Here is a 13,418-nt window from a genome sequence, read left to right on the forward strand (position 1 = left end):
GCATCCATCTTTCTCCGCTTCTGATCCGGCACATGCACATACGCTATGCTGCCGAATATCCGAAGGTGTCTTAAGTTCGGCTTGCGCCCGAAATATAGCTCATGAGCTGACACCTTATCACCAATGCGGTTTTGTATGTAGACGGCCGTCTGGACCGCCTCCGCCCAGTAGAACCGGGGCATGCTCTTCTCCTCCAGCATTGTCCTTGCCGCTTCGACGAGTGTCCGGTTCTTCCTTTCGGCCACACCGTTTTGCTCCGGTGTGTATCTACAGTTGAACTCTCGCCGAATTCCCTTCTGCTGCAGATAACTAGTGAATTGGCCAGAAAAATATTCCTTTCCTCCATCCGACCGAAGGCATTTGATCTTCCTCTCCGGTTCCCGTTCCACCATCTTCTGGAGGCTCCAGAAACAGTCAAAGACTTCGCTCTTCCGCTCAATGAGGTAGATCCAAGTATGTCGAGTATAGTCGTCGATGAAGGAGACGAAGTACCGGCTCCTGCCAAGGCTTATACTTTGTGCCGGTCCCCACACATCCGAATGGATGAGATCGAGCTTGTTACGGCTCCGGTTCCGTTCAGTGGGGAATGGAAGCCGGTGTTGCTTCCCAAGTTGGCAGGCTTCACAAATTTCGGCTCTCCGGCCGCTGAACTTTGGCAAACCGAAAACGACTTGTTTCGTTTGTAGGTCTTGAAGCCTCCGGTAGTTGACGTGGCCTATCCGCTTGTGCCATAGGTCGATGTCCGACTCGACCTTCTATCGTTTCGCGAACAGAGCGGTGCCAATGTCATTGGTGTTGAGGATAAACATCCTCCCGTCTCTGCGCCCTTGCGCAATGACTTCGCCCTCATCCTCAATGAAGCACCCAAGGTCCGTAAACCGCACCTGCATCCCCTGGTCGACAATCTGACCGACGGACACCAGGTTCTTCGTGATCGTCGGAATGTGTAATACGTTCATCAGCTTCCCTTTCTGTCCGACGTGGCTTAGAGGGACTTCTCCGACGTGCACGATTGGGTGTGGAGTGTCGTCTCCGGTTTCGACTACTCCTAGTTGATCCGGTTTCTCCAGAAAGGAGAACCACTCTTTGTGGCTCGTCATGTGGTTCGACGCGCCGGAATCAACATACCACACTTCCTCCGTTTTGGAAGTGGTCTTCTTCATTGAGTTTGCCGTGTGATTCATCACCAGGGTTGGCCCCTTACCGGCCTTTCCGGTTCCGGATCCTCCTGATCCGTTTGCGTAGTGCGAGTTTTGCCGGCCATCCTTACCGGTCTTGCCGGATCCGGATTTGTCCGAATCGGCACGCTTTCTCCAGCACTCGCTTTCCCTGTGGCCTTTTTTTCCACAGTACCAGCATTCCGTAGCGGATTTGTCTTGCCGGCCTCCGGCACCGCCTTGACTCCCCCTGCTTGTGGAAGTCCCGGAACTGTTGTCGGCACACTCATAGTGCCTCCGTTCCTGCTCTTGCCGGCCACCTCCATTGCGTGCCGACCCTCCTCTTCCACCACGCCCACGGAACCAATCCGTTCCCGTGTACAACATTCGGTTGTCCGGGGATGCACTGGTAGATGCACCGGCGTGGTTCTACTCTACAAGGAGCATCGACTGTAAGTCGAAGAATGAGGGGGTATTCTCCCTTGTACACACCGCAGTCCGGAATGCTCCGAACTTGGACGCCAGGCCTCCGAGACATACCTGCACCATCTCGTCTTCCTCTACGGTAACATTGATAGAGGCGAGTGAGTCGCAAATCTCCTTTATCCGGCCCGTGTAGTCTGCCACGGACATGTTCTTCTGTCGAACATTGCTCAACTCCTGTCTGAGTTGCAGCTTCCGGGCAGTGGTGCTTGCAGCAAAAACCTTTTTCAGGTTCCCCCAAGCATCCTTCGGTGTCCTAGCGTCACGGATGTGACTGAGCAGCTGATCGCCGACACTGGATGCGAAGCAGTACATCACCCTGCTTGCCACCTGTTCCCATACCCGGAAGTCCTTGTGTGTCGAGTCTGGCGCCACATCATTTGCTCCTTCGACATAACTCCAGTACCCGTGTCCAAGCAGGTACTGGTGCATCTTGTAAGACCAGGATGCGTAGTTGCTCCTATCAAGCTTTTCCACCGGGAGCGACGTAGCCATGCCTCTATCCATGTCTTCTACTGTGTCTGTTTTCGACTTGTTAGGGTTTTCTTCTCAAGAGTAAATGTCTGTAGCAGAGGTTCTCAACCCTCACGCTCTGATACCATGTAAACGCAAGTGTTTGCGGAAGCGTAAAACAGAGAACAACGCAGAGAGACAGAGAGAGCAGAACGTAATTTCCAAAATTATATCAAGACTCTATATTTACACACTGTGCTAAGTAGCACTATTTATACAAGTTCTCTTGGGATTGACAGAAGTACCATGTACTTCAATGCTCACACGAGCATCTGACACTTACTATGAGACTATAGATACCTAGTAGTCTATCCTATTCTAGGCTTCCGATTGGACTGCCGGTTACGGATTGCACCCGGCCTCCACTGCTTGCTGGTTCGGTTGCTCACCGTCATACCGATCCGTTTCGCCCGATCCGTCTCGCTTACCGGCTCCGGCTTATTCAGCCAATCTGGCTCCGGTTGAGCTTGCCGCTCAACACACTTGTACCCCTTTTGCTCATGTGAGTAGCAAACTAAAATACACTTCTTTGACTTTGGGTCCAACTTCCTTTGCTTCTCATCGAGCACATGCACATAGGCAATACTCCCGAATACCCTCAAGTGTCGTAAGTTTGGCTTCCTCGAAATAAAACTCATGTGCCAACACCTTTTCCCCGATCCGGTTTTGGATGTAGATCGTTGTCCATACTTCTTCAGCCCAATAAAACTTGGGCATGCTCTTCTCCTCCAGCATTACCCTTGCCACTTCCACAATCGACCAATTCTTCCTCTCAGCTATGCCGTTTTTCTCTGGCGTATATCTACAGCTTAATTCTCTCCGAATTCCCATCTGCTACAAATAACAGTTGAATTGGCTGAAAAAGTATTCTTTCCACCATTCAACTGTTGGCACTTTATCTTCCTCTCCGTTTCCCTTTCTACAAGGCTTTTCAGGTTCCAAAAATAGTCGAAGACTTCACTCTTCTTTTCGATGAGGTAGATCCACGTGTGCCAACTGTAGTCCTCAATGAAGGAGATGAAATATCGACTCCCGCCAAGTCTCACATTCTATGCCGATCTCCATATATTTGAATGTATTAAGTCATGCTTGTTTCGGCTCTGATTTCGCTTGTTGGGGAATGGAAGTCGTTGTTGCTTCCCAAGCTAGCTGGCTTCACAAATTTGGGCCTTCCGACCACTAAATTTTGGCAATCCGAATACCACTTGTTTCGATTGCCCTTGAAGTCTTCCGTAGTTGATGTGGTCGATCCGCTTGTGACATAAATCGATATCCGACTTGACTTTCTATCCTTTCGCAAACAGTGCAGTGCCAACGTCATTGATGTTGATGATGAACATCCTCCCTTCTTGGCGCCCTTGCGCAATAATCTAGCCCTCTTCCTCAATGAAGCACTCAAGATGTGTGAATCGAACTTGCATTCCCTGGTCGACAATCTAGCCGACCGACACCGGGTTCTTTGTTATTGTCGGGACATGCAAAACGTTCATTAATCTCCCCTTTTATCCGACATGACTTAAGGGGACTTCACCGACATGTTTGATAGGGTGTGGAGTGTCGTCTCCGGTTTCGACCATTCCCAGTTGCTCCAGTTTCTCTAGATATGAGAACCATTATTCATGGCTCGTCATATAATTTGATGCTCCACTGTCGACGTACCACACCTCATTTGATTGTGAAGTGGTCTTCTTCTTCGAGTTTGCCTTGTGTTTCATCACGAAGGTTGGCCCCTTCCAAATCCTTCCGATCCTTCAGTGTGGCACGATCTTTGCCGATTCTCATGTTCGACTTTGCCGGATCCGGATTTGTCTAAATAGGCGCGCTTCTTCTAGCACTCGCTCTCCTTGTGGCCTTTCTTGCCACAGTACGAACATTCTGTGTCAGCCTTTGATTGCCGGTTCCCGGAGCCACCTTGACTCCCACTGCTCATGGAGGGTCTAAAACTAGTGTCGTCATTTCGGTTATGCCTTTGTGTTTGCTCTTGTCGACCGCCACCATTGCATGCCGATCCACCTCGTCCTCCACACCCATGGGGCCGATCCACCTCTATGTACAACATTCGACTGTTCGATTGAGTGGTCCTTGACCCACTTGCATGGTTCTCTTCGATCATGAGCATTGATTGCAGATCGAAGAAGGACGGTGGCTTCTCCCGTGTGCATATTGCCGTCCGGTTGGCCCGTACCTCTATGTTAGACCACCACGGAAGATATACACCATTTCATCTTCGTCCAACGTCACATTGATGGACCCCAACACATCGTAGATCTCCTTTATTTTGGTGGTGCAATCTGTGACTGACATATCCCTTTGCCGGATATTGTTGAGCTCTTGCCGGAGTTGCAACTTATGGGCAATGGTACTTGCGGCGAAAGTCTTCCTCAACTTTTCCCATGCCTCCTTTGGCATATTCGCATCTCTGATATAGCCGAGCATCTAATTGTGCACACAGGACGCGAGGTAGCAACAACACTCTGCTCGCTGCTTGTTCCCATATGGGAAAGTCATGCCCCAGTAGGTACTGGTGCATCTTGTACGACCAAGATGTGTAATTGCTCTGATCAAGCTTTTTTGTAGGAAGCGAGCTTGTCATGCTTTTGTCCATGTCTTTCTTCTTTCTTTTTGTTATTTATTGGAAGCTAGGTTTTGGTCTGTCTAAGCTCTTTGTGTCAGTAGTAGAGGATTCTCAACCCTTGCGCTCTGATACCCTGAGAAGAATAGCGTGTGGAAGCTAAATGACATAACCGGTTACAGTTGGATAGCAACAACATCTAAATGAATGTTTAATGGAAAGCTCAGGAAATACACACATAGCGAGTACCGGGGGGGGGGGGGGAGAGAGAGAGAGAGTAGAGAGCAGAACATAACGTCTATTTTAAAAATAACACTCAATACTATGTATATACTAATGTGCTCAAAGAGCACTTTTATACATGTCCTTAAAATGACAGACAGAAATACTGACAAGTACTTCAATGCTCGTACTGAGCAATAGACACTAACTCCCAAAAGTATGCCTATGTACTAGGTTAGGATTGTAGGCCTCTAACAACTTAACGGTATCACACTAATCCAACTGTTCGTTCCGGACACCAATCCGGTTCCCATCCAATCCAACTCTCAGTTGCAGACACCGATCTGGCTCTTCGATCTGATCCGACTCTCAAATTATTTAGCCGATCCGGCCCATGTTGAGCTTGTCCACTCAACATTCCTCTTCCTCTATCCTCAACCTTATTGGAAGCACTACATCAATGCCACATACCTTTTGCAAAAGTGCCTCCATCTTTGATTTCTTCCGAAACCATCGTTGCTCTCGTTGGCATGACTCAAGCACTGTACATGACCAAGATTTGATCCCCACCGAATCTCGGCCATACTTGAAGAGCAAGAGTGGGTGAAGTAAATTTGATGTGACATATGCATTAGAATAAATCAATATATATAACTATTGTAGGATTACAATGATGTACATCAACTCACATTTTGAAGGAGCATCTTTAAATGATGATTTTCCGGTATGGGATCCATGCTATTTTCAGCCTTGATCTTTACAAATGTGTTGCTTCTATAACCCCTTCATACAAAAACCTTGCAACTAAAACCAAGGTTATCACACATGCATCACTATGGTACCCTAGTATAAATTGTTCAAAAATGAATTGTGACATACCTCCCTTCATTGTGATATGCATCACCCCACTCAACATCAAACATTTCGAACTCTTTGGACCAAGCATCCATCTATACAAGCAATCTACCTAAAAATAACTATGATCTTCCAACCAGAATAATCTAAACCCTAATACTAGATTTAGAAACATACAAGTTTTCAAAAATCATGCAAACAAACATTGATAAATGCCTCTTGCAACTTTTCAAAAATCATCCAATAAGATAATAAAACCATTTTCATAAACATTTGTACGTAAACCCTAGTACCATTTTCAACAAGAATGTAAACCGTAGTACCATTTTCAACCATCCATTTGCACAAAAACTAAAAACTTTCAAAAAACTGGAAACCAATAAAGTACATACCTAGCAAGAAAGCAAGTGGAATGTAGGTGCAGGTGCACGTCAATAGTTGAAAACAGAATCCCTCCTAAAACCTTTGGTCATATGTTATCAAAACAGTGAAAAATGACAAGCATCAGAGATTTATTACACAAAAATTATAAGTTGGGTGACCACAATTAGTAGGGCTCCCATTATGAGTCGAGCGACTGCTTGTCTGTCAATAGGGCGACTGCATAATGTGAAGTGGGGCAACTCATTTTGAGTCGAGCGACTGCTTGTCTGTCAATAGGGCGACTGCATAATGTGAAGTGGGGCAACTCATTTTGAGTCGAGTGACTGCTTGTGAGCATGGCAATTGATGATTGTGAAGTCGTCCGACTGAAGGGTGTGAAGTCGGGCGACTGATATTTGAATGGTCGGGCGCCTAGTGACAGAGGCTGTCAGCTTTTTGATTGACACACTTTTTTTATTGATACAGATCGGACGGTGCAGATCGCACACGCCCTTTACCCGTCTGTGGCCACGATTCCCTGGCCAAGCCTCTTTATGATTTGGGCACAAATAGAGGAGTGTCATCCCATCCCATCCCAAAACACAAACAAAAGGAAAGAGAGAGAAAGAGAGGGGTCAGAAAGAAGAAGAAGAAGAAGAAGAAGAAGAAGCAGGAGACCTCTTTGCCCAAAGGGGGAGGAGTGATGATGTACCATATCCCTTTCCTCTTCTCTCCTCTCCTCTGTTGACCTAAGAAAGAGGGAAACAGAGAGAGAGAGAGAGAGAGAAAGAGAGAGAAAGAGAGTGAGTGAGAGAGGAGAAGGGCCTCTGATCTGTGTATCCTCAGAGAGACAGACACAGAGAGAGAGAGAGAGAGAGAGAGATAGAGAGATAGAGAGAGAGAATGAGGCAGTCCCCGAAGCCCATGAATTCTCTTCCACCTTACCTGCAGACCTTCTCTCCCAGCAGCAATAACGCTTCCTCCCCTCATCATCATCATCATCACCACCACAACAATCATCATCATCACCATCGCTCCTCTTCCTCCTCCTCGTCTGACCTCGACAAGTACGTGCGTGGCTGCTGGAGGAGCACCATTGATTGAGAGTACATATGTGTGCGTGTGTGTATATATGTCTAGCCCCGTTTCCTTTTGTTTGTGATATTGTCTCCTCCTTTCTCTGCTCAGATACCTATCAGAGCTTCTGTCGGAGCGCCAGAAACTGGGCCCTTTCATGCAAGTGCTGCCCAACTGCAGCAGGCTTCTAAACCAAGGTGTGTGTACATCCACCTTTCCCTGGATCGACATCTCTTTGCTCTTAAATCTTCCATCGAGAATCAGTCTACAGTTGCTTGTACCGAACTGATCTAGCGTTATGGGTTCTGGTTCTCATATGTGTACAATTAGAAGCCCCATGTCCTATGAAACTCTCTGAATTGATTCCGAGATGATGAAATACAGATGTGGGCAAGATAAACCTCTCTATAAAAGTTGTGCTTTTTTATTAACGATGAAGAAGCTTTTTTAAAACGAAAACATTGTACAATATGAGGAAAATATATCTGACAGCAGCTGGAAAATCCTTACTATAATTGCTTTAGTAGATGTTTTCTTAAGCAGGGGATATACTTCATTGGAAATTGAGGGATTATAACTTGAAATATGTTGAGAATACAGCACAACGTTACGAAGAAGCACATCCTCTTCCCATCCTGTGTCTCATCCTCCTAATGTCTGTAGCATTTATGTTTATTATGCACAAAATGCACATTTTGTGCATTTTGATATGGTGACCTTCCGAGGATCAATATGGTTTGAGCTAAAACAAAGCACATTGGGGATGAATTCTTTCATGGTGACCTTGATATGATAATATCATGGTTGGAGTGAATAGAAAGCTTAATATTGATGAGAAAGTTATTATATTGAAGAGTTCTAGTATTCCTCAAGACCTTGAGGTGTCCGACATTATACTTACTTTCACTTGTTTGCAATAATCATTATGAACATATATGCTCTCAACAAAATTCTCAGTTTCTTTAATAGTGAATAAGTTACCATCAGCCTTGTGTATGAGCTTACAGCGTAGATTGCTGGAATTTATGAAATGCAAACCATGGATAAAGAGGGCTTAAATGTACTCATATTAATGATAAAGACCTTACATAATCAGGGATATACATATGTTTTATCAATGTGAGATGGAAAAGAGGAAGATACTGATTTCAATGTGGACTGAGCATGAAGGGTCAGTTTCTTAGAGAGGTTTTTGAATTATAGTTGAATCTTCCAATACAACCTGAATGATGAATGTGATAATTATAAGGCCTAAAATGACACACTTCTTATTATATTGCCAACAATAAGAGACCCTAGAATGGGTCAAAAAGGTCATGGCTAAACATTTCCTTTTTTCCATATATATTTGGAGAAGAACTAGGATTCCCCTTTTTTAGATGACATAGTTGCCTCCTTTCTTTCTAGTACATCGCAGGGGTTAAACACATCATCTCTTCTTTAGCAATCCGTCCTGCCTAGTCATTATTCTCTTTCCTGCCCATGTCCTTGAGTCTATCTTGATTTATCCAGTGTGGAGATGGTGGACCAAGTATGTTGGCTGATAGATCATGGTCAAGGGACCCTCACGACTCATGAATCGAAGGTTAATGCTGGTGGGCTGCACTTTGATAAAAATTAAGAGCCTTCTGCTCATTTTTTGAAACCATATACATGCACCTGCTTTGTTTTGACTAAATGTAGTCCACTCACTTTTTGAAACTGTGTCATGTTTATCTAGTTTCTTGAGGTTTCTACTTCTTGATATTGTTCTTTGCTGATAGATGACAATCCATGCTGACTTTGTAATGGTTTAACATCTTTAAACTTTAGAGAATGACATTTTAACATTTTCAATATTAAATCGGTTACAATTATTTATGTCCAATCTAGCACATTCCCTTTTGTTTTAAGGTGGTGTGATAAACTAGTCAATCGTATTATTTTGAGGGAGGGTCCAGATTTGACAATACCTCTTTTTTTGTACTTTCGTATCTGGGTCCTATATACATTTGTTGGAAAACTGTGGCTTTGGTTGGATCTGATTGAAACACAAGCAAAGAGGAAACAAACAATTTGTCCTGATCCAAGCATGATAAAAAGGATATGGAGTTCTTTATTGCCATAAGGAGATTTCCATTGACTTCCTCTGTAGCCAAACTCCACTCTTTTGAAAAATCATTTGAACTTTTGTCCCAGTGAACCAGTTATATTCTTCCATGGACCACGTTCCGGTAATAGTATGATGTGATGCGATTCTTTTGAAAATCCAAAAGGGGACAGGTGGAATTGGGATGAAGCTCCATAGATATCTATGATTGGAAAAGTCATCTGAACTTTCGTAGGTTCTTTTTGCAGCCTTGATGGTCTGATGAACCACTTATTCTTCTTCCATGGACCACATCCCCTTGGCAATGGTATAATGTTATGTAGCTCTTTTGAAAATTTGAAGGGACATTAGTAGAAATGACATGAAGCGTTATAGATGTCTGAGGAGGCTATAGTTCTATTTGCATGGTGCATGGTTATATAGGATTGCTTTTCATCCCCTGGAAATAAAGAGATACTAATGGTTATAGGCTGTAATATCTATTGTTATTTTTGCTGGCTGTATCTATTTGGATCCATTAGCATGCATAATATACCATCCAGATTTTAATGTTCTTTAACGTTTTACTTCTGTATTTTCTAGTTAGTTGGCATGTTCTGTATCCTTTATCCCAATTGGCTAATTTTTCGTTATACAAGGAGCCTCTTTTCATTCACTTGTGTTATCCTTGACACCTCAAAGCTCAGGAGCTATGCCTCTATGTTCAACTCAACAAATGGGCTGAAAAACATGGTAAAACAGCTGTGCAACAAGCGTGTTTTCTGTCCTAAACATAGCACTATTGATCATCTCGATCGTCTAAGAATAGCAATAGAGAAGAGTTGGCTTACCGAATAACCTAAATGTGTAAGTCAGTTGATAGCAGTGGGATGGAATATTCCTTTTCTGTTAACTGATTTGATTTAATATGACCTAACTCCCTAGATATAAGCTAGTTCTAGATTGTACTTGTTTTAAAGTCAATATCAAATACTTCAAGACTAAGTACATCTTAACATGCCAATAGAGAATATTCTTCTGGTCGACCCAACTAGTCGACTGGACTCAATTAGTCTTCTACAGGCCATGTTGATTATTCCCTGTGTATTCCTATATTTGATCAACTAGTTGTACTGATTAGTCTATCCCATTGCCTTACTTCCCTCTTTCCTAAATACATTCTGGCCGTCTCATCAATGGTTTCCACATTGAAACCTCATCGATCCATATGGTGGAGTTGCACAATAGCTACTCCTCATTTTGGTTGTTATCACAATATGTGAACTCTAAGAATACATATGGGGATAAACGGATGGTGTTCATGGAATCTGGGGAATATGAAGACCTATGGTGCTTGGGACAATTCTTGCAAGATTTCAAGATACATAGAGATAAGTTCTTGAAGGACAACGATACAACCACACCAGCTCATCAACAAAGGACAATCATGACTTTTTTAGCCACATTACTTACCACCCCACAAGTCAATCAAGGAATACATAAGTGGGGTCCTGACCAAGGCACTTTAAAGGGGCCACAATAGATTAGCCTATAGCAATGTGTCATGCACACGAACATTTGGATCACAGCCTTGTCACCATTGTCAACAAATAAAGGACATTATCACCTGGCACTGAAGGTGTTGCTCTTGCTTTGAATGTCTCTCCATCTTGGACCATGGATATTTTTTCGAAGAGAAAAGTTTTAGTATATCTAAGTTTAGAATCCTTAGATCTTTGGCAATCTAGATTCTTTAGTATCCTATGTTTAGTTATATAAATTTTGGTTTGATCTCAATTATAGAGGATTTTGGGCCCCTTAAAAGACGTAAAATAGCTTTCTTTCTTTCTATCTCTCTCTCAAGTTTGCTTGTTTAAATCCATTGTTGTTATTCTTACTGGTGGATAGATGGAAAAATACAAGTTTTGAAGATTTCCTATTATATCAAAATACTCTTTGATTTTTATTGCTCACCATTGGTTGAGGTGCAGAGATCATGAGGCTAACTAGCTTGGTGGGAACTTCTTCGTTTGGGGATCATGATATTTTAGATCCTAGTTTACTTTCATCTGGAGGCATGACTCCAAATGGGACAGGGTTTGATTGTAATGGATGGTCTTCCTTCCAATCAGATGTAATATTTTGAATCTTAAGATTACTAGTAATTGCTTCAGCCTTTAAGCCAATTACTTGAAAAATCTGGGTTGACTATCTTTGATTTCTCTTAAATTTTAACAGAGACTGGTCCAACAGGCATCGGCCATGGCACTGCGTGGATTTCCTGGAGGCTCTCCTGGTCCAATGATCAAACGAATCATACGGATTGAAGTGCCAATAGAAAAATACCCGAATGTAATTCTGTAACTATATCAGGATTTACATCAGAGATTCATATTCATATTTTATATATTATTCTCTACATTCAAGCATTTTGCTGATACTCTTTTAATATGGCTTTCAGTTCAATTTTGTTGGCCGCTTGTTAGGACCACGAGGCAATTCATTGAAGCGTGTTGAAAGCACTACTGGGTGCCGGGTGTTCATTAGAGGAAGAGGTTCAGTGAGAGATACAGATAAGGTAGTTTTCATTGCCATGTAATGTATGTCTTAGGTTCACCATGATATGCTCCAGACAAATGTTGTAAGACTTTGCATTATGTATGCTTGCTAGGAGGAACAACTTCGAGATAAACCTGGTTATGAGCATCTTAACGAGCAGCTGCATGTACTTATTGAAGCTGAGCAGCCTGCCAACGTGATTGACCTTCAGTTGAACAAGGCTAGAGAAATAATTGAAGATCTTCTTAAGCCAGTGGTATGTTTCTCATATGCTATTTAAAAAATGGCTACACATGAAAATTAATATGTAAAGATTCAAAATGCATGTACACCTTAATTCTTACAGGATGAGACACATGACTACTTTAAAAAGCAGCAACTTCGTGAGCTTGCCATGTTAAATGGAACCCTGAGGGAAGAGTCACCATCCAATTGGAGTGGAAGTGTGTCTCCCTCTCCCTTCAGCAACTCTGGAATGAAGCGCGCAAAGACACGGGGATAGTCCAAGAAAATGTGTGATTGTACTGGTTTTATCAAAGTAGTCCTGTGCTTCCAATCAAGTACAAGAGAAATGGGACGATGGACACAGGGCAACAACCAAGTATTCCATATTATATCTCTACCTGCCTGAATCCAGTCTCTGTGACGAATCATCTTTTATGGCTGCAGGGATCGGTGAGCTTGCGAGATTAATTTATCCTGAATAACCAGTATGATCAGTTTGTTGCTTTATGGGGATGTAATATAGTGGAGGGAGACAATTTCAGCTCTACGGCTGTGGTATGAAAGCCGGAATTGCTAAACATTGAACATTGACAATAGGATAATACAAAATATTTTGACATTTAATTTCAACTTTTTAACTGAAGATGAGGGGATGGAGTGTGTATACAAGAGACAAATGCAGGTCAAGTGGCGCGATTTTGTGCACATTTCCAACTGTCTACTCTAGCACTGGCATTTTGGGATTGATTAATGGTTATGGTTTTGGCAGCAAGTCGTGGATTGATATTCCAGCTCAAAAATAGCTTCATTGGACTTCTGAATGAAGCGACAAGTGTGTATGATTCTCTCCATAAATAATGACAATTTATTTTTCCCATTTCTAGTTGGCTTGACAACATCCCTTCAAACTTACAGAATTTAACAACTTTCCTTGTAAGTATTTTTAATCTGAAGCAAAGCATTATATTGGAGATGAAATGAACTTGTTATACTGTGGTTATCTTAATTTGGCAACCAGAAGAATTAGAAAATGGGAGAATGAAAAATTCCTATCCCCCTGCCACCCAACCCTCCAAATAAAATGTTGCCTTAGAAGTTCGTGGTTTTCAGGTAGGTAGATGCATTGTCTCTAAAAATGGGTTGAAAAGGTGGCATGATCAATAATGTGAAGGTGTTAATGGTGATATTATTAAGGGAGAAGGTCAAGTGGTGGAACGGATGCAGATATGTTCAGCGGTGGTCTATTTAAACCTCTCACTGAGATGAGATGAGGAAAGCTGCATTTGAAAAATACTACATAAATGATTTCTTTACTACCATAGCA

General features: G+C 42.9%; 1 protein-coding gene across 2 annotated transcripts; it reads left to right on the plus strand.

Annotated features, from left to right (window-relative positions):
• The first annotated feature begins 6,943 nt into the window (after positions 1-6,943).
• On the plus strand, positions 6,944-12,975 carry LOC147858998 (KH domain-containing protein SPIN1-like). Of its 2 annotated transcripts, none has more exons than XM_087325508.1 (7): positions 6,944-7,232; positions 7,354-7,439; positions 11,302-11,444; positions 11,564-11,662; positions 11,772-11,888; positions 11,982-12,125; positions 12,216-12,975. In XM_087325508.1, exons 1-7 carry the CDS (start codon positions 7,069-7,071, stop codon positions 12,369-12,371), a joined length of 909 nt encoding a protein of 302 aa, XP_087181634.1. In that variant the 5' UTR covers positions 6,944-7,068; the 3' UTR covers positions 12,372-12,975. The 2 variants fall into 2 exon arrangements, with proteins under 2 accessions (XP_087181634.1, XP_087181633.1); XM_087325507.1 differs by having other exon boundaries at positions 6,950-7,232; positions 11,549-11,662.
• Positions 12,976-13,418: the final 443 nt, after the last annotated feature.

The sequence above is a fragment of the Azolla caroliniana genome, unplaced genomic scaffold (assembly GCF_043228905.1).
Source record: "Azolla caroliniana isolate FFs.n. ecotype wild unplaced genomic scaffold, voAzoCaro1.0.p SCAF_10, whole genome shotgun sequence".
Classification (NCBI taxonomy): domain Eukaryota; kingdom Viridiplantae; phylum Streptophyta; class Polypodiopsida; order Salviniales; family Salviniaceae; genus Azolla; species Azolla caroliniana.

What these genes read in the sequence shown, in the direction of transcription:
- LOC147858998 (XM_087325507.1), top strand. Translation starts at nt 7,069, where the DNA reads ATGAGGCAGTCCCCGAAGCCCATGAATTCTCTTCCACCTTACCTGCAG. An exon ending in TCCTCGTCTGACCTCGACAA is followed by an intron (nt 7,233 to 7,353) that starts GTACGTGCGTGG and finishes TTCTCTGCTCAG; the next exon opens with ATACCTATCAGAGCTTCTGT. An exon ending in CAGTGAGAGATACAGATAAG is followed by an intron (nt 11,889 to 11,981) that starts GTAGTTTTCATT and finishes TATGCTTGCTAG; the next exon opens with GAGGAACAACTTCGAGATAA.